Source organism: Ornithodoros turicata, chromosome 7 (genome assembly GCF_037126465.1).
Source record: "Ornithodoros turicata isolate Travis chromosome 7, ASM3712646v1, whole genome shotgun sequence".
NCBI classification, from domain to species: Eukaryota; Metazoa; Arthropoda; class Arachnida; order Ixodida; family Argasidae; genus Ornithodoros; species Ornithodoros turicata.
Window position 1 is genome coordinate 57785733 of NC_088207.1, and position 21685 is coordinate 57807417.

The following is a 21685-nucleotide window of genomic DNA, read 5'->3' on the forward strand; positions in this document are numbered from 1 at the left end:
ATAGTTCATCGTGAAACCAGTAAAACTGCAGCGGCAAATATAGAACACACAAGCGTGCCTTCGAATTTATTTATTTATTTTTTTATTCGCAGGATTCGTATCTTCGTGACGCTTCCTGCTGGTGGAACCGAAATCCGCAGAATATTTTTTTTCGCATCGGTACCGGACCGCCTGAACAATAACGTTTTTACGCGGTCTTGGTTCGTTTCGACACGTTGTGCAGCGCAAACCATCGCATTATTATTATCCTTGAGGAAATTCGGTCATGTGAGACATAAAAGTTCGCGTAGAAAAAGGGCGTGCAAGGAAATAGTATTTTGCGCATTTGTGTGTCTCTGCTGACGGACAGAAATACGACAGACGCCGATGCGAACGGTTGAAGGAACGCCGGTGTGAATCGAGCATTACACTTGACTTTAGGCCAGTCGCCTTGGTAACAATTCAGCACCCTTTCTGGAGGCAGCAGACGATGACGACGGGTGCGCGATATGAAGACAAAAAGAAGAGCAATCCCTCGGTCCCTGACCCAAGGAGAGTTATGTAAGGAAAGCGGCCAGCGGGCGGCGCGTCTGCGGAACCCCTCAAAGAAGGCGGCCACAAAAGAAAGCAAGGTGAAGGACACGCTTCCTGTCTAGCCTAGTCGCGTAATGGTTGCGTCATACGGCATGTAAATAATGCCCTCTCTACCCCTTTTTCTGGCTCGCGAAACGCAGCTAGCGCCGTCGAGCGGCTTTCCCCGTCCCGCATGTCTGCTTTGCATTTCCAGATAAAGATCCGGAACGAGAGCGTCGTCTGCTTCGACGAGCGCTACCGCTGTCGTCGTCTGCTTCGGTTCAGGCTGGATATTTGCCTTCTTCTTTTTATCGCTTCGCGATTTGTGACTTCTCGTGGGAAATACGAAGTAAAAGAAAAATGTGGCGGGTGAAAGGGGAGTATACGTGTGACGTTGCGAAAGCGGTCACGTGGTGAGCGCGGAAGCAGACGACATAAACCTCTTACGATTTGCGTGCGTTCGTTCGTCTGCCGAAGGAGGAAAAGGAAGGGTGGGTGTCTGTCGGTCTTTTCATTTATTTTTTTTTCGTCCTGCGGCCAGCCAGTTACCTTGGAGGCAGTGGAGAGCGATTTTTTTTTTTCCATCCCCGCACGTTCCTTCTTATTTTTTGTTTTCTCAACGTGGGTGCATCTGGCGATCGGACATAATTGGATGTTGGAGCGTAGTATCGCTGGCATGTTAATGACCGCGAGCCGGGTGTTCATCGCATCGTTCCCGCGCTGTATCAGTTTAATGGTCTTATTAATGAGCGCCCGTGTAATTAACGGGTTTGTAAAAAATTTTATCTCGGGGTACATCATCCTTACTTTCTTTTAGAGTCATAATGATTCGCTGCGACAGTGGATTGTGGTGCGAGGAACTTGTCTTGTCCGTGTGGTCTTGCCCGGTATAACGGAGTCAGGAAGGAAGAATCGTTTCGGAATGGGACTTTGGAAGCAGATTAGTGCGCAGTTAGTTTAATTGAAGTTACTTTAATTGGAGCGGTGAGAGAACTATACAGAAAACGAGTTGTTGCCAACCCTTTTTCTCAGCACGTGTCAGTCTTTCAGAGAAACACTCGCAATACGTTATTGTTCTGAAGGGTACTTCGACACTTCGTCGTACTTCACGATGTTACACGCCATAGCGAGCGCATATTTATATTTGCGTAGCAACAATGACGTGAAGCCTTTCTTGCATGACCACAAGAACTTCCTTTTATTTTTGGCCTTTCGAAAAAAAAAAAAAAAAAAGAAAGAAAGAAACAGTAACCATGCTACTTGCGCATCTGGGCTGTTTCCACGACAACCGTCGAATTAATTTCCTTCTCTTACCAACGTTGTATGCACGCGCTCCTGTTGCCATGGTAACGGCCGACAAAGGCGTTCCAAACGCCGTATAACATACCACGTGACACCATAACCCAACTCTTTTCTGTGGTCCACCTTTTCAGTGCAGTTATTACCTGCAGTATATTTGCAGCGGCAGCTGAAAGTGCGTTAACGGTGGGCATATGGGTTTCGTTAAAGACAAAGAGCAACAAAGTGTGGGCGTTGCTGTTTGTGCATTCGCCGCTTCTTTAATGCGGGTTCATTAATTAAGGAAAGCGGGTTCCCGCATGGGAGCTGCCTGCGTGGGTATCCCATGTACCCTGATCAGAATGAGATTCCTTACAACCGGGGCTGTATATTAATGTGGTAGCGTAATTTATTTTTACTACGCAACATATCAGCTGCTGACGTGTTGTGAGCTGGTTTTGCCAAGTGGGTTACGGGCTGTTTATTTAAATGCGCGCGGGAAAATGGGATACACTGCTGCTGCTGACGTTGTCAAAAGCCCATGGCGTGTCTGCGCAAACCTCAAATCGCATCTGTTATAATATTTATATACGCTGCGGTAGTTCGTGTTCTACCAACAACAAAGCACTTGTTGTTGGAGTAGCATGTTGTTTACAATGACAACCATATCTTCGACCTTCAACCAGCTCACTTGCTCCGGGTCGTGAATTATGCTGGCGTTCACGCTCAGACGAGCATTGTCAGAGGATCTTTCTGTATACTTTGCCCTATTTTTTTTATTTCGTGAAATGCAGAAAGACTTCTTACAGCACATATGTTTGTCCCTCTCGGAATTCGTTGCGACCGTAGACGAACGGAACCCCCTTTTCCTGCAGAGAAATTCCTATATATTCTGAACGTATATTATGAACCTGTATCCTCCTATAAGTCCCTATATTCTGATTCGTTCCTCTGAACGTGTAATCTTTGTATAAATGTCTCTGCCTTCATTGAAACTTTGAACATTGCTAACTTAACATAATGTTAAGACTATCATGCATTGTTGTCCCAGGAATGAGACGCCTTGTGTTGTCGATTCTGTTGTTTTATTGTGATTATGGTAGTGTTGAACCCCATGTCCCACTTGAGACTAACAGTAATTGGAAATAAATATATATTGCTTACATGTCTGCTTCATCCTAACCCGCAGGATTCTTTCTACTCATATCCTTCCACTGCTCTATCACTCATTCATCCGCTCTCATCTTTCATACTGCCTCAGATCTTGGGATTCCACCATATATAACTGTAATTCCTTTCCCTTATACCTTATTCAGAAACGAGCCATCCTAACCTTCAGTTCCCCTGTTACTGCATATTTACCGCTATTCCATGCTGTAAATGTCATTCCACTCCCATATCTCATCCAGCTAAAAATACATTTACTATTTTTAAGGTGGTGCTTGGACAGATTTCTTTGTCTTCAGACAAGGCCACTCATTCCACGACATCATTACGAGGCAGACTTTCGGCGCATAACAATATTCCTCTTCCTAAGCTCTACACTAACTATGGCAAGCAAACATTCATGATGGAATTGCCAAATGGGGCAATCGAAGGCATTCTGGGAGTTGTCCTTAATTCATATCTTCATCGTTCCCTTTAATATTTTCCATTATTTATGTCATACGTCTCATCCGTTTATCGTATATTTTCGTGTCATTCACCTGTGGTACACATCACATTTAGTGTCCATCGTGTTAATTAAATACACCGTACAAGGTTCTGTACGTTATCTTGTTTCAGTCTTTTGTGTATTATGTAGTTATGTAACTTTTATATATATTGCTTACACGTGCATGACTTACTCGTAGGTATGAGAATTTATGTAAACTGTGTCCTGTAATTGATTAATTTATTGGCAGGCATAACTGTATAGTCTTCTACTGAGCCTCCCAGGCAATGTAAAAAAAAAAAAAACTGTTGACGTAACCTTCACTTACAGTTGCGCGTGAAATACGTAGAATGTTCGCCACCACTTGCAAAAAAAAAATAGTTTCAGCACTCGTCTAAACGCTCGCCCACTAATGACACATTTTTCTTCTTCTTCTTCTTCTTTCCTCTCTAGTGTGGCGACGAGCAGCGGCGGCAGCGACTCCTGCCAGTCGTCGAGCGACTCCGGCGGTGTGTCCGCCCCCTGCTCGCCTGCCGAGTCCGAACTCAGCGAGCCGCCCGGTACGCCGCAGCCCATGCCGCCTCTTCCCCATTCCCTCCTCCTCATAGACGATTCCTCTCTCCCATCCTCACCCCCTTCCCTTCCCCCTCCGCCACCACCACCACTACTTCAACCACCATCTCAAGTCACCAAGTCGCTGGACGTCACTCCTCCCATCATCAAATTGTCTCCACCATCCTCGCCCTGTGACGTCACAAGATCGGACCAACCGGACAGCGAAACTCCGCAGGATGAGGAGGACGTCGACGCAGCGGTAGCCGAGGTGTTGCGTCGCTGCGTCGACGCCGTTGTGTTGCAGACGGATACGAACGCGTGCGAACTGCGGCTTGCGGCGCCGCAACCGGTTGTGTGTGAACGTGATGTGGCGAGTCGTTTGTCGTCGTCGTCGAAGCTGGTGTCGTCGAGGGAGAGGATTGTAGCGTCCTCGTCGAAGTGTGTGGCGTGTCGCTGGACGGGTTGTGGTGTGCCGCTGGCGTCGGAGGAAGTGCTGGCCGATCATGTGAGAAGGGAACACGTGGAGCCGCAGTTGGAGTGTGGGGAGAAAAGGTCGTTCGTCTGCCGGTGGGAAGGTTGCAAGGTAGGTAAAAAAACACAAAAAAACTGTGGTTTTTCCTGTTCTTGCACGTGATAAATTCTGGCGTTAACGTAACACCAGCACAGAAGGAACGAGATTCAACGGCTCCCATTGGGTACCCAACCGGTATCGCGCCTCTGATGGAGGTGGGAGAGCGCAAATAGCGGTTTTCTTTGCGCTTAGGTCACCAGCGGACGAATCTCGTTCTCTTTGTGTGGGTGTCACGGCAAAGACTGGGAGGTGGTGAGTTCGAATCCTACCACCAGCTGTGCTGTCTCAGGTTTTTTCTGGGTTTTCCAAAGACTTTCCAGACGAATATCAGCACAGTTCCCCTGAAGTCTGCCCAGGACGTATGCTAACCCCCCCCCCTGTCCCCCACTCGCTCCTGTTGTCCTCTCTCCATTTGTCCACGTCTGTACGCTGCTCATAGCCACGGTTGCTTCGCGGCGCGAGCACGGAACCAAAAGTGTCGAGGCAAGGCTATCTTTCATTCCACAGGGAGCATTTTTTTTGCACTTTAGGGGTTGCGAAACCGCATCGATCTGCAAGTTCGGATAAAGACTACAGCAACAGGCTAAAGCACAATGCTGAGAACATGTGTGCATGATTCAGTACAACCAAGTTGCGCATGGCACACCTTTCGTTCCAAGTGACCCTCCGCATGCGCAGGGTGACGTCTGGCCTCTTTTTGGTAGGATATATCTAATGGGCTAACTCGCTGGGCGGTGCCGCAAGTAAGACCATTTCAGCCGGATCCACCTGCAATCGCTTTCATTGTTCGATATCCGCAAGGTACATTCATTCGCTTTCCTTCCTTAAAAAAAAAAAAAAAGAATCCGTGTTAACGCCGCGAAGCACCTGTTGCTATGAGCGGTGTATAGACGTGGACAGCAGGAAGGAGTGAGAGACAGGGAGCGGATAAGTATGCCGACATACGCATGGAAAGTCTACCGGAAAACCCGTGGAAAACCTCAGATAGTACAGCCTGTGGGTGCGGGGATTCGAACCTCGGCGTGCAAAGCGACCATCCTAACCACTATATGCCACGGGTCGCTCTCCTCCTTGTCCAGCGACAAAAAGGCATGACATCTGTACTTCAGTACGTGGGAAGTTGTGATCGGCAACCCCTATGACCCGTCCGCCCGATCCGCTAGGGGTGCTACTCATCGGCCAGCGAGATCTACATCACGATTGGACAATGAAAATTTGAATTTTGAACGCTCAGAAGGGCGGACGTACGACTACCGTAGCAGACGACCGTAGCAGACGACCGTAGCAGACGACAGCAGCAGCTCCGATGAAAACGCGTAGAATGATAATGATAATCAACTTCAGAATGAAACATCTTCTGTAGGATCTTGTACAAAAATACTAACGTAAGCTGAAGTACAAAATATTGCAGAAATTGCCGAGCCGACGAGTGGCGCCACCGCTAGCTGGGCAAATGCGGCGCTGGGAAGGGGTGCCTACGACGTGGTCGTTATAATCTATAGTAGATCGTGGTTGTGAGACATACCTTTTTGTGCTGTTTTAGCACGTACAAAACTAAAAGTACTTGTGTAGAGGAAGTAACGCGAGCACACCAGAACGCAGGACAAACCAGAGACACCAAAGGATGTTGTCACTCCTGCGGAGGCCTGTAGCAGGGCGTTGCATCAGTAGTGGCTTTGAGTTGTGGTTACTACCTCAAACCACTGATTGGGTTCTAGGCATGCGCAGTGACGATCCCCAATTCCATTGGGGGCCCTAAAGCACCCGGGTTCCGTATCCCAAAATTTCGCTAATCGTAACCTATGTTACCCCACTTTGTCCCGTGTGCTTTGATCCTCTGACAACCTCATCTGTCTGACACCCTTTCATCATCGCCTGTCGGACGTATTTTCCTTTTTGCTTCCTTCCTTTTCTCTCTCTCTCTCTGTCTCTCTCTCTCTCTCTGTCGTCCGTTCCAGCTGCTGTTCCTCTTTCAATCAGTCCTTCGTCGCTCAGTCAATAACGCTCCTTTTCTCTTTACTTTCTACGCTGCGAACTTTTATTTATTTTCCCCTTCCCTCTTTCTCTCTTCTCCTCCTCCTCGTTTGAGAAAGGGTGGGAGCCAGTGGATCGATCCCTCTTTCTTCGTGGAATTTGCTGTTGGAAGGTGCAGCTTATATAGTCCTTCTGTCTTTCCGAGCTTTTGTTCGCTTGCATTCGGGGCGTGCTCCGAGCGCTCTGTTGTTTGCTGAGCTCTCTCTCCACATATAACGGACGATTTTCTGGAGCCCGTTATATACGGCGATAAATATGGTTGTTAAGAATGTCCAGCGCATTTTGTCGTTGCTATAATAATCTGGTCGTTATTTAAACTGCGCAAAGTAGGTATGGTGCAGGTGGGCCATGCGCTGTGCGTCCCACGGTAGAGTTTTGGTCAGTTTTCGTTTTGCTCCTCGGATTCGAATGCGGGGAATAGACCTATCCCTGTTTACGAACAAATGACGTCAGATGGTACAACAGCGCCGCCAACTTGGTAGAGTGGAACTACTATAGCAAAAAATCAATAAGTCACGAGAAAGCCACGTTTAAATGTGACTTCTGATAGTGTAAGATTTTTTTTTTGTAATTCTTAACATATTATTTGTTGTATGTGCCTCGTACTTCCCCATTCTACCGGTAACCCTTTCTAAAGATGGCTACCGGCCTGAAGGCTGAGGTTGAAAGAGGTGGGTTGGTTACACGAAAATTAAAACTACGTCACACTGACACCGTGCATACTCAAATGTTCCCTAGATATGGAGGGGACACTAAGCTTGATTCTCTGTGAAGCAAGAACTTTTTCGGCGTCGTCGCTTTATTTGGCATTTTAATCGTTTTCTTTTTTCTTTTTTTGTCTGATTTCTTGCACACGTTCCAATTCTCATTTATTTCTTTTTTAAATCTCGAACGGCCCATAGCCGCCTTAGTGGAACCACCATCACCATTTTTTTTTTTTTTTCCTTTTTCTTCATCCATCGTCGACGTCGAGAATCCGTGTATTCACACGAGCGACATCCTCACGGAATATTCTAGTGGAAGAAAAAGCGGCAACACTGGTCACAGAGCTGAAGTTCCGTCCCGTGTTATGTTGAGCATTCACACGGTGCGAAACATCGAGAGTGGCGTATTGCGCGTTTAGCAGACGACACCTAGCAGACGACACCGTCAGCGTGTTTTCCTGTCGTCTGCTACGGAATATCTTCTTGTGGCTGTGTCGCAGGATATTCCCCACGGTTAGCACTGTACGTAAAGACACGACATTGAGCGCTCGCGCTTGCGTGACAGCAGAAAGTTATGACGCTTTTCGCATCTTCCGCTTCTGCGGGAATGTCGCTCGTGTGAATACACGGAATACCGAAGTCGACGTAGACAATACCATATAGTACGTATATGTGTTTAGCCCTTCCAGTTCTTCATCCCACTTCTCCGAAGCCCATTCAATAGAGGCCGTTAATGGTCGAGAGACCCCTTTTATGTGTCGTCCCATATCTGGCCGTTTAATTTATAGGCGGTTGCGAAACCGTTGTTCCGTAAACAGTACGTTGGCTGAGAAAAGCGTTACGTTGCGTGCATACTAACGAAGGAAAACGAGTACAGCCTTACGACGGTTTTTAATTCCCTTCAATGGGATTAGTCATGCACTCTACAAGGACACGCGCGCCGCGCAGGCGGACTTTCTCAAGTCCCTTCCTGCAGCTTTGATTGCTTCGAGATGAAAGATCTCTCGATGGGATTCGTCCGACCTACGAGCGACATTAGCGGGCGGTGTCTTTGACCCGATTGCTCGGAAAATATAAACTCTTTTTTTTTTTTAAAGGAAATACCGTTTTAGCACCGCGAATCAACTGCACCTACGAACTGTGAACAGATGGGGAGAGGATGAAATGAAGGAGCGCGAGGGTTTGTATGAGTCCTGGGCCAACTTGAGGGGTGTAGCTGTGCCGACGGATGGTCTGCCAGAAAACGCGAAAAATCTCATCTGCTATTTTTTTCGGTGTTTAGCGTGACATTGGAGCTTCCAGCAATGTGCGGTTGTTACGCGTTGTTAAAAAAATGGCAGCGGTTTGGACATTGTGCCAAACGTGTTTGAGTGCGGGTAGTTTTATCTTATAAGGTACGATGGCGGTAGATCTTTGATGAAACTCATTGTGACACGTGACGTGTCACGTGGCCCCATAAAGCGACGGACGGACCTACACTGTGGTTGGACCATGAGGCTACGACTTAAAAACAAAACAAACAAAAAATTCAAGGAGACTGACCACAGTGATGGTGGGATAGTGCGGTTTCTAATACGTACTGTGCTTATCCTAGATTTGCGCTAGGCTTATAAAACTTGGTTTTAATTTATTTTCCCGGGTAATGAAAAGCAAGCGCGGTAACGTTTAATAATTGGACCGCCGTCTGAGGGCCTACATTTAATCACCGGGGGTCAATTAAGAGAAAGCGGCGGAAATATATTTGGCGCTGCTCTCTCTCGGGGATTCACTTTCATACGGCTCTATATTTAAAAAATAACAAAAAAAAATTGTGCGCAGCTAATTGCGCTTTCGATTCTCGAGTTGGGTACCTCTTCGTGCTCGGTCTGCGGGAATTGATTTTTAATGTATGCGCCGAATTTCAATCGTCGTTTGCGGCGAAGAAATTTTCACTGCCGTTGCTGCATGCAGGCAATTTGTTGAATGCATTACGTTGCTTTACGCGAGGTAATGGTATAGGTGGTATCTTGAGGTGGTAGAAAAAACGTAGAATCTGTGCATTCGGTAATGACAGCGGGGGTGGGAACTTAATAATTTATCGAGGGATTAGAGAAGAAGATGAAGAAGAAAAAGAGGAATAACTTGAAGAAGTGGAGAAGATCAACGGACGTCGTAATTTTTATACCGTTGTATCATTTGCACGGTAAATTATAGTGCTGATTAATGGGCGATTACAATAATAACGCGCAATGTTTGTATGGCTTACGTGGAAGCAACATAAAGAAAGAAGCGTGCGACACCGTTGCCAGCATTCTCGTATACAGTCGCTGTAAATAGAGGTCGAGTAAAATCAATATAAAGACACGACCCGAAAATAACGCAATAACAATAAAAAAGAAAACTAGCACGGGTGCAACAGTCACCGCATGCTTCCACGTAGAAGCAATTAGGAAACCTCTTTTTTCCCGTTTTACTTTCCTTTTTTTTTATGTTTCGCTAATCGGTGTCGACCCCCGTGTACAGCAGTCGACAACAAATATCACTTTCGTTTCACCCAGCGGCCGCTAGGGGCGCGCACGACTCGCAATTGCCAGCACGTCCCAGATTCCATGTTTCTATCCGTGTTTGTTTTGCTTTTGCGCACTTAATTTCTCGCTCCTCACATTATTATTTTTTTTTTCCCTTTTTCTAACGCCTGGACATTGCGACAGGTGTCGCGTAGTTTTAACTGTTTTTGTTTGTGTTCGGATATTCGTGTAGGCAGGCGATGAAACGTTGTGTCTTCTTTTGAATGCGTTTATGCATGACTGGCTTTGGCTTCCCAGCTGGCTTTCCGCCCCAAGCGGAAATCTAACCGGAAGTTGATTCACTTTTTTGTTGGAAGCGCAGAGGTCGGGGCTTTTAGTTTGTCACGGAGGGAGAGAGATAGTGGACAACCGTATTCTATACTCTTACGTGGTTGTCAAGAGCGACAGCTGGCAAGAAGGTCAGATAAATGATGCTGGTGGCGATATAAATAATAAATATGGATCGATAATAATGGGTGTCGAGTGTGCTGCCTGTATTCGCAAACCGTTGAATGTACGGTGTTCCGCTAGGTAAAGTGGATTTTCCTTTTTGCTTCTCCTTGTTCGTCTTCTGCTTCCCTTAGAAACTCCCACATTGCGATACCAGTTTTGGTTGGAGTACGCTGCATCACTGACAATATATATCCGTATATATACGTAATGAAAGGATGGTTTATCTCTATGACCTCGGGTTTATCATTATGCATCATATATACATATTCATGTTTATGCGGTATACGGGCATTTTTTTTCGTTGAGATAATACAAAAAGAAGAGTACGTTTCGGTGATTCATGTATAATATAATATTACGATTAATGTAATAATAATAATGTATGTAATAATTACCTGTATGCCACGATGTCTTCCTTCCGGTTCTGTTCGAACCCGTTTCTTGGTTTTTGGTTTAGGAAGGTAGAGACGTGATAACATAAAAAATAACCAACAATTTTGCTCCTTTTTGTTTGATCTTGCAAACACAACGTTGGTGTCGCACGACACGGCATGGCACAAACGACTGTGTTCTGCCGTGTTTCCTGTGTGCCCACGCTCTGGTTGGTATTACTATATATTTTTATTTTATTATTTTGTTCACCGATAATAGGTTTGTTCATACCCCCTTTTTTTTTTCCCTTTTTTTTTTTGTGGTGGTGGTGAGGTGCGACAGCTCTTAACATTACAGCGCCCGGAAGCTATAGCGACCTGTTAGTGCAAGAACGTAAGATTTCGTGGGGGAGAAAATACTATATAAGGGAAGAATGAGTTCCTGAAAGATAAGAATAAATGAAGACACTTAAGTTTATAGGGGGACACTTTATAGCTTACAGGGGAATAGTTCATAGCCGGACCTGCGTAGTAGAGCAGGTAGCGGTTCGTATAGTCCACAGGGGGACGGTCGTAAATGACTCAAAGATTAAGATTTAAAAACGAGTGAAAACTCACAATACTTTCTCTTATCTCTTCCATTATCTCTCTCTCTCTATTCTCTCCTCCCGGTTGAAACTCTTAGCGTGCACGTCCTATATAATATCTGGCACGCCTTTGGATCCGATGAGCAACGAATCGATTCCTGGGCTTTCATCGATTGACGCGCTTGGACGATAATCCTCCCTGATGGAAGTAATGTAATTAAAAGCACAAGACACCCGATACGTGATGTGGATGCTCATCTCCGCTACCGTTTGGTGCTTTTTATTTTCGTTCATGTTGTATCCCGCCGCAGGCGGAGCACGCAAGAGGTGCTGCTTCGTACCATGCACAGAAAGAGAACGCCGATTCTTTTTCTTTTCTTTTCTTTTTTTTTTTACATGGAAAATTGTGTTGTTTTCAGCGCGGTTTGAAGTTTTTTTTGTCAGGGGTCCAGATATATACGCCATTCTAATAAGAGGGGGCAAAGCAGTTGTCGTGGTAATTGAGTAGCGGTGAATGGTGAACATGAATACAGATACTGATTTCGGATTTCTTGTTCCACGCTCCTGGAATGGTAGGTTAGATTTGTTGAGGGAAACACTAAACGAAAAAAAAGAAAAAGGACCCCACTTTGGAAAGGCTCATTTCCTCTTCGTTTTAGTGTTTTTATTTATTTATTGCAGCGTTACTCGATTAAATAATTGTTGTATTATTCCATTTCCGACAACACGATAGGCATAATTCCGTTATTGATTCCCGAGTGACTAATTTGCCGATCTTCTGAAATCGGCCGTTACTTGCGAATTCGGTTGTTATTACCTGAAAACGATAGCTTCACGTTCGTGTCCGTTCGTTGCTGGTAGCCACGGTCGTGCTTGAAGAGTGGGAGGTGGCGGGTTCGAATCCTATACCACCGGCTGTGCTGTCTCAGGTTTTCCTTGGGTTTTCCGCGGACTTTCCGGACGAATGTCGGCACAGTTCCCCTTGAAGTCGGCCCAGGACGCACACTAACCCCCCCCCCCGTTCCTCACTCGTTGCTTCTGTCCTCTATCAGTCCACGTCTGTACGCTGCTCATAGCCACAGTTGTTTCGTGGCGCTAACATTGAATTTAAAAGAAAAAAAAAACAATCAGTTTTTAATTCAACCAAAAATTGGTCCGGAGGCCCATACGGGGTGGAATCCGGAAAACAACAACAACAAAAAGTTGCATTATACAAATTTGTTGCAGAAGTGCGCGTCTGAAGCGATAGGTGGGGTTATTAACCGTCCCTTTCGAAGAGACGGAGGTCGGCGTCCGGTTTCGTTTTGAAATCCCCACTCGTCTCGCCCGTGTCGGGGGGTCGTTGGCCGATACCGTTCGTCCCCGTCACTGTCCAGACGGCGGACGACATCTCTTCGTTGATCTAGAAAAAAAAAATAAAAAAAATGAACGCGTTAATTATTGATCTAACAGATTATAGTCTGGCGTGCTTGTTAGCTTTGATGGGTTGGAGAGGGATTAGCTGAGCTTTTAATGCCTTCCAGTGTTGGTGTCTTTGCCACATTGCGCAGTTGTGACGGGACGGCCTGGAGTCAGACGAATGGGAATGTGCTCTTGGTACGAAAGAGAGGTGAGCTGAACGGTATACAGTCAAACTCCTTTACAACGAAAAGACAGTTATAACGAACGTTTTTCGCGGTCTGGTCAGGCGTTCATAGGATTCAATGTATACTTCGGACATTTATAATGAATTCCTTTATAACGAATGTACCGAAATAACGAGGGGGGTAAAAAGGTCAAAACAGAGATAGGGTTCCATGTGTATTCTAGGTAGAATGTCTGATGTGCGTTTTGATCAGAACAATGAAATTCTACCAATTTTTCTTTTGAAACATCCGTTTTAACGAAGTTACCTTTACAACGAAGATTTTCCGCGGTTTCCTGAAGTTCGTTATAAAGGAGTTTGACTGTAGTATATAAATGAGGTGCTGGAGCGCTCACTCGTTGGTGCGGTGATTGCAAGGCCACGTTAAAGGTTTGAAGGTGGCGGGTTCGAATACAACCACCGGCAGCGCTGTGTCACGTTTTCCGCGAGTGTCTCGGCAGACTTTCCGGGTGGTTGTCGACGCAGGTTCTCGAGAAGTCGTCCCAGGACGTGTGCTAAGCTGCCTATAGCATCTCCCACGGCCACCTGTCCACGTTTGTATAGTATATTCATTGCCGCAGACCTATCTTTGGCAATCCTTACTTCTCGCGGGCTTCGAGAGTGTCGTTAGCGGAGGGAGAGATTGAGCCTTTCAGTCCGAGCAACACCATTAAACTTGAACACGATGGTTCTAGGACTATAACACAGAGAAGGACAAACACAGAAAGCCTCAAGTGCCTAAGAACAAATTAACGATGAGAGAAGGAGGTCACTGGAAGGGTTAGCCAGCTGCAGGAATCGAACCCACATCTTCTGGGTTACCCGGTCCAGGGCTCTACCAACTGAGCTAAGCTAACACGTCTCCTCAGTGACTTCCAAATAGTACGTCATTTGAACGGACAAAACACATCCACTCACTCTCTCATTCCACTTCCACTCTTACATGTTTTCTCACTCACACACACACATTCACACGACAGGGCGACGCAAGCGGCATCTGTTGAACACGATGGAAATTGATGTTCTGAGGCTGGAACACAAGAGAAGGACAAACACAGAAAGCCTCAACAATTAAACTTGTTACCGCCGCTTCACTGCGACTTACCGATGTTCGCAAACTCTCCCTCTATTATATTCAGTCTCAAAAGTCGAAACGAAGCGATTTCTCGGCGAAGAGACGAAGAAGAAAAGACAGCTGGGCGCCGAAAGTGCGACGTCGAAGCAAAGCGCGTTCAACGAGCCAGCCTTTCCCAGTGTTTACATTAATAAATGTACGGCTGTCTAATGACTGTTCACCCCCACTTAACCGCCTTGCTGCAGTGTTGGCAAACACGTTCCCAAGAAGAGCACTTTCTTCGATTGCCATCATTTGTCATGGACGGAAATGTATGCACGCGCGTTTTTCAGGAGCTTCGCGTGTCGAGTGTGTCGTTAGCGCGGCGTTTTCGTAAACACTAATAAAATATGTACAGGGTTCGCCAAGATAAACTTCGGGGTTTGTAACGGAGATAAAACAAATAAGAACAGTGTCGGAAACCTAAAGTAGGTGTTAGAGGATGTATTATGCCCCAAAATTTTATGTCGATACTGTCATTTGGTCCGATCCTCTGCGGATAAATCGTGAAAATTAGAAAACCGCCGCTGCCTAGTCGGCTATACCTGTGTTTCAGCTCCTTTCCGTCAGATGGCGAAACGGTCGAACGCGGCGTTGCAGACGACATCGAAATCTGAACAAGTGGAACTGAATGCAGAATCGTACTCTGCAACGCCGCGTTCGACCGTTTCGCCATCTGACGGAAAGAAGCCGAAACACGGGTATAGCCGTTTACGCAGCGGCGATTTTTTAATTTTCACGATTTATTCACAGAGAAACGAACAAAGCGGCATTGTCGACATAAAATTTTGGGGCATAATACGTCTTCTAACATCTACTTTCGCTTTCCGACACTGTTCTAATTTGTTTTATCTTCGTTACAAACCCCGAAGTTTATCTTGGCGAACCCTGTACATTGTCTGTGACAAACCCGGCACAGTGGGGGGGAGACGAGGCGCCCTGTTCCGACGCGAAAAGTGAAGCCGTATGATGTCAGTACTAAGTTTCCGGTTTCGGTTTTACAGTTGTCTACACAGCCGATATTGAAGGGTAGTTTCGGAACAGGTGGATGTATATGGCCGTTGCTGGTCAAGATGAACGCCACAGTGCCGTGTGCAAAGCTCTCTCACTGACCTTCTTAGAGAACGTGAGAGTTGAAGTTTCTGACGTCGCACGGAAAGTCCTTGATGTTTCACTTTCTGTCATCGTTTCAAGCTCCACCTAACTATCCCGGGTCCCACTACATCACTATATCGTCTAACGACTGTCCTCATGTCACGTGACGTCCCTCCACTGCCTTTCAACGCATCACCGCGTACGCGAACCCGGAACCAGCATGGTCACATAATGGTTACAAAAAAAAAAAAAAAGAAAGAGTACGGAAAGGAGTAGGTTGAACACTGCGTCCCATTTTAACCGGCGCAGACCATTATGCTCTCACCTTTCCTCCTACTAGTTATAATGGTTTGCGCCAGGAACGCGGCCAAGGCAGCCTCTTCCTACTTTTTTTTTTTTTTTCTCTTTTTGGTCGACGTTGCACGTTAGTCTCTAACCAGGAAGCTGTCCAGACTCTCCAGTTGTACGGATGCCCGGGATGAGAAATGGTTTGTGGTGCAAAGTCTTGTGTGGGGTTTCGCGCCTGCTTTTTGATCGAAGAACTGTTTGTTTGAGTTGGCAGCGGATAGAAGTTGTTTCCCATCTGGATGTTGCTGGCATCGAGTGTTGCGCTTTTCTGTGCTTGCCGCTGTGTGCGGAGTAGCGCATTGTTGTCTGCACGGAGCTTTTTCGCCGGTGAATACCGTGCCAGTTGTGGTGTGCGCACGCGCGCGCTTTATAGGACTTCCTGCTCGTAAAAGCACGGGAGTAATCGGATTCATCGTTTTTTTACAGTTTTATTGCGTGGCTGTTTGCGTTAATACGGGTATAAGGTGGTGCATTATATGCGGCGCTCAGCTGCACTACTTGTAACAACTATCTGTAACGTTTCTGATTGCTGGACAGTTTTATTAGCGCGTGCTGACCCCCCGTTTACGAATTTATCTTTAATAAATCCGTCTGTTGGGGAAAAAAAAAAAAACTTTGGCACTCAGGTAAGACGGGTGGTATTGTTGGAAATGTGACTCAGAACAGATTCTCTGTCAAAACAAGAATTGAACGGGAGTTTCTTTGTTTGCTTTTTGTGGTTCTAACTTGGATTTAGTAGACAGGAAGAATCTGGCTTTTACCCAAAATGTCACATAACAAAACGTGCATGGAAGGGGGGGGGGGATTACATTTAAGAAAACAAATGTATTATATTATATATATGTATATATATTTTATTTTATTATATATTATATTATTATATTATATATTATTATATATAATACAGTCAAACTCCTTTACAACGAAACTCAGGGGACAGCAAAAAAAAAATTCGCAGTAAAGGTATTTTCGTTAAAAAGGATGTCCATTATTGGACCTATAGGGCTCCAGCGGGACCGCAAAAAAAACTTGCTGTAGTGGTATTTTCGTTAAAAAGGTGTTCGCTATAAAGGAGTTTGACTGTATATTATTAATATTAAACAAAATTCTCCCAGCAGAAATTCAAATTAGAACAGAGTGAGAGAGAAGCATAATTGGTAGAGAGATCGCAAACAGAACATCGGAATATGACAGCATTGGATGCTGAGACCTATAACCGGCTTTCTCTCATTCCTTAGGTATACGATCGTCGATCAAGTTCTCACCAGTGGCTGGAAAGGCACGCACTCCTCTGCCACGGGGGACCTCGACCTTTCGCCTGCATCGTGGACGGATGCGGTCAGAGGTTCCCGACGCAAGCGGCGTTACAGCGGCACGTGAATGCTCACTTCGACCCCAGGAGCCCCGCGGGCAGGGGACCTGGGACGTCGGGGAATGGACCGGGAGGCTCAGGAGGATCCGGCTCCGTCGGGTCCGTAAACGGGACGTCGTCCGCGGAGTCTCCTCTCAAGCTGCCCCGGTTGAAAAGGCGGCTGCGGTGTCGGCGGAAGGGATGGGCCACGGGTGAGTTGGTGGTTCAAGGATACGGTATATGGCAGTATGGCGGGGCGCGGTCCTATATGGGGGACTTTAGATGGGGGAGGGTGATTTCCCGTCATTAGTCCCTCCCAAATGCACTACCGAAGGTACAATTTCTCTCAACCTGCGGACTGCGTTATTGGCTGACGGAGATATACCTCACAGTAGGGTCAATTTGAACTCGTGTGGTCAGTAAAAAAAAAGTTCGTTATATTTGCAACTTATTTGTAGTTAAGTCACTACTCAAAACCGAGCATAGCAAATGCTATAGTGCGGTGCTAACAACAAAAGACGGCAATGCGTCCGGCTCGTGCACTTCACGTACACTTTTTTTTTTCTTTTTTGTATGTCACTGGCGATCAGTCTTATTTGAGTGCGCCATACACTGCGCGTGTGTTGCAGCTCTTGCCAAGTTAGCCGCACGTTAACGTCAAATCCCATCAACAGCGCACGCCAGATTGTAATCATGTTTTTCGCTGTGTATGTCACGCAGGAAGCGACGTCATAGTTTTTGCCGTCACGGTTACGTGGCTCAGGGAGAATCGATACGTCGATAGGTATGTCCGTTCCGACATCGTGCATCGAAGAAGGATGATTGTGCGTGTTCTACGAGAGTCAGGTTGGCCGGATTGGCGAATTGTGGTAAATGTCGTTTAGGCTGAGCAAGATATTATGTTTGCTTCAAGTAAAACACACACACACACAGAAAAGCACGTGATATTTCGCGAAACTGGAACCAAGCAACTGGTGAGTCAGGATATTTAGACATGAGATAGAAACGTTGAGTTGAGCGTGTCTGCTGTCTGAGCTTTGGCTCCAGAGTTGATCGAAGATTGTTTTAATATTACTGAGACAAATACAGTAAAGCATCGCTATAGTGAAGTGAACGGGACCGGGGGATACGATATAAACGAAAGTTCGATATAAGCGGAAGTCCCACAAAAACAGTGGCAGTAGCATCGGAATTGCGGGGAAACAGCGTGGGCGTTTTTCCGCCTTAAAATAAGTATTCAAGCAATGAAACTAATCTTGGTGAAAAGCACCCTGACGGTCTCTTAATTAAAAAGAAAGCAAGAAAGGTAACGACTTGAACTGATTCGAAACGCACGAATGTGGGATGGAAAACTCCGAATAAAGCGATGGTTCGGATAAAGTGGTTTCGTTATAGCGAAGGTTTACTGCAATTCGGTGGCTAACATTACAGTAACGAATGAATGTATAATGCGCCGCGACGGTGTCGCCTGTATCCAGCGGGACATATGCCCTCGAAATGAGCACCATCCGTTCGCACGTGGACAGGAGACACGCAAATGATCCAGCGTGTCATCGACATGAGCCGTATCCCAGCTGTATTTTTGCTTTCCATCGAAATCTTTCGTGAGGAACTCTTTCCCGGTGAAATTTTCGGTCGAGTGCCACAGAACGTGCTGTCTACGCAAACGCTTTTATTTCTTTATTTTTTTCATTCTTCAACGTTGTAGGTGTGATATGTTATATCAAAGGCAACATCGGCTGCACGCGCGTCGGGCCTAATCGTTTATCGAACCACGAATCTGCTCCCCCACCCGTCGAGGGTGGTAACCAACCAGGGGTTCTCCTGGACACATCTTGATGCGCCCCCGCGAACAAATAAGGTGTCCGCGCTTATCTTGAATCCGCAGCTGCGTGGAGGGGGGGGGGGTGCACGTGGGCCAGTGCAGCCAATATCACCGTTTGAAGTGCGAGAGAAATGGGGACAAAAAAAAAAAAAAAGAAGAATAAAATGACATTTCATCTGACATCTCGAACATTGCAGCGTAGAAATAAACTGTTTGTCCTGTACACACAAAAGAGATACCAGGACCCCCCCCCCCCCCACACCACCTTTTATTGTCGTCAACGAGATTTCATGGACATTAGCGCTTTGGTACGTTTACTTTCGACCTCCACAGTTGTTAGGTGCGTTCTATTCTGTTTATTCAGTTCCATGTTTACCCTATCTTGAAAAAAAAAAAAAAAGAACGAAAGAAAGCAAAAGAGAACGTGTGTACAGTACGGCTGTCACGCGGCTGTTGACACAGGTCTCAATACATCGAGTGCCACCGATAGAAATCCATTTAATTGCTGCAGCTGTAAATTACACGTGTCAAAAAGAAAAAAAAAAGAAAGAGAAAGGAAATACAGTGTCAAATTGGCCACAGGTGGGAATGTGTGAACCGTGATGTTGGAGAGAAGCGTAGAAAAAGCCAAGCGCCTCTATAGCCACAACGAAAAAAGTCCCGATGCCACCCTGCACGCTTCCGAAATACTGGTCATCTGAAACTTTTTTTTTAATAATTGGGTGTTTACGTCGCGAGACAACTGAGATCATGAGCGACGCCACAGCGGTCGGTCTGTGGATTGCTTTTGCCCACCTGAGGGTTCTTTAACGTGCGATGAAAGCTCATCACACGGCACCCCGTATTTAACGTCCCTCGCGGAAGACGGCGTGTCTAAGCAACTTGTACCCTGCCACCAAGTTGCTGGCGTCCTCGGCCGGGTTCGAACCCGCGATCTCGGGATCAGAAGGCGAACATCATCTGAAACGCTATCTCCCTTTTTCTCCAGTCGGGTTAGGATCTTAGAACCGTTCGCATAACAGGAGAGGAACACACTGCATGCAAATATACTATCCGATCGAACCTGGCATCCCAGGCACCGCCAGAGAGAGAGAGAGAGAGATAGAGAGAAAGAGAGAGGGTGGGGGGGACTCGTGAAAGAGAAGCGGTTTTCTCTCCTGCGGGGAAACGGGATTGATGCTCTTCCTAGCGCACCGAAGACCCCGAGGTAGAGGAAAAGGAAAAGAGAGGTTTGTGAGGGGTGGGGGGGGGGGAACCTTCCTCCTCTCTCTCCTTCACGTCGGATAAAAGGCCTGGGGAGTGTGGTGGGTGAGGATGAAGCCTCAGAAAGACGAGAGAGAGAGGAACGAGAGAAAAAACTTTCGCTCCGGTGATTTTCTTCTTTTTTAATCCGCGCTTTTCCTTTTCTTCTTCTTTCTTTTTCCTTCAGCTGCATTTATGAGCCCGTTTGGCTTGGATGCATGGACGGGCATAGTTGGTTGCGTGTGTGGGGAGGGGAGGGGGGCGAAGGGGAGTGGAGAGTGGAAGAGGGTCGAAAGGGGAGGGAGGGGAGGGGGGGCTTTACTGCAGGGTTTGCTGCATTTTAAAGAACGGGGGCACGGCAGGCATAAATGGGGTACCACTATGCAGCAGAAAAGAGAGAGTCCTCGGTGAGCTGCTTATTCGGAGAGGGCCTCGAGGGGCCGGGAGTGCATAGAAGAAAATGACGAAGGAAAACAGAAATGACGAGGTAGAAGAAAGGCGGTTGGGTTTACAAGATTCGTAAAAAAAGAGAAAAGAAAAAGAAAAAAGCGAGAGAGGGTTGTTACTTTCAGCAGCGTCTTTGTTTTACCACTAGGGGGAAGTGCCTAAAAAATAAGTAAGACTTAGCTTTCTTGCTTATATGGGAAGGAATCGCTTCTCTCTCTCTGTGTCTCGCTTTCGTTTTTCTTTTTAGCTCCTTTTTTTTTTTTCTCTCTCTTTGGGACGGGATGAAGATGGAGAATGAGAACCGTACTGTCGTTAGTTCCTGTTCCTGGCGAAAAAATAAAAAGAAAACTAGGATCGCGCGGTCGCTTTGAAGTCGCAGTTCGAAGTAATGGAACTGCTGCGCCATTTTAATTATCGCTGCTCGGGAACGAAATTTAATTGTTCTTGCGCGTCGACGCATTATCATATCTTGTTTAACGTGTGGTTCACAGTCTGTCTCGTTTTTCGGGTTTTTTTTTTTTTCTTTCGCAGTTACCCAAGATTAGAGCCCGTAAGTGAGAGCTGTCTTAAATTAGTGAAATGGGGTGCAAGTCAGGGTCGTAATACCCTACATCTGTACCAAAGAGATTATTTTCTCGCGGAAATACCCGTTCTCCTCAATTTCTAAAGATAGCGATACCGTGCGCGCATGAATAGCAGCGAGTGTTAGTAGACCGCTGATAACGTCACCGTTAACTTATCGTGCCTACCAGAACCAATGATAGAGTGCGTGACTCGGAATCTTATCTGTTGATAGGGTGCGGCAGACGGGGTAGCCTACCGGGCTCCCGGTAGCGGTGGCTAATGAGTGTTAGTAGACCGTTGATAACGTGGCTTCCGAAATACCGTGTCTACCGCACCCTGACTGATGCACTAGGAACAAGCGTAGGGCGAGGCTTAACCGTGCTGTTCTTAGGTCGACTTGCTGCCGTGGTGTAGGTGGTAACCACACTGTGGTCCCGACCCTCACCCTCATCGCGTTCACCGCTGTGTCGGCCGCTATTTCCAAGTTTCTGGTACCGTTGGATTATTATTTCTTTTAGTTCCTCGTAATCTTTACATTTTCGACGTTCCCCACACAACCACCGATGTCCAGAGGACGTCCTGAAATGGTCAGAATATCTTTGCCCAACACTGACACGAATGGGATGTCTTCTGGATGTCCGTTCGCAATGTTCAGTGGGACAATGAAACCGTACGTCGCGCGGATGTCCTGAAATGATCTGAATATCTTTGTCCAAAACTGACACGAATGGGATCTCTTCTGGATGTCCGTTCGCAATGTTCAGTGGGAC

At 46.4% G+C, this 21685-nt stretch overlaps 1 protein-coding gene across 2 annotated transcripts in view; it reads left to right on the forward strand.

Moving 5' to 3' along the window:
• The window catches only part of LOC135401726 (zinc finger protein jing homolog), a 93667-nt gene that overhangs the window by 54923 nt on the left and 17059 nt on the right, over positions 1–21685 (forward strand). For both annotated transcript variants that reach the window (XM_064634276.1, XM_064634277.1), the window contains exons 2-3: positions 3938–4622; positions 16725–17049. In XM_064634276.1, coding sequence (XP_064490346.1) covers positions 3938–4622; positions 16725–17049 — 1010 coding nt within the window. The remainder of the gene's footprint in view (positions 1–3937; positions 4623–16724; positions 17050–21685) is intronic.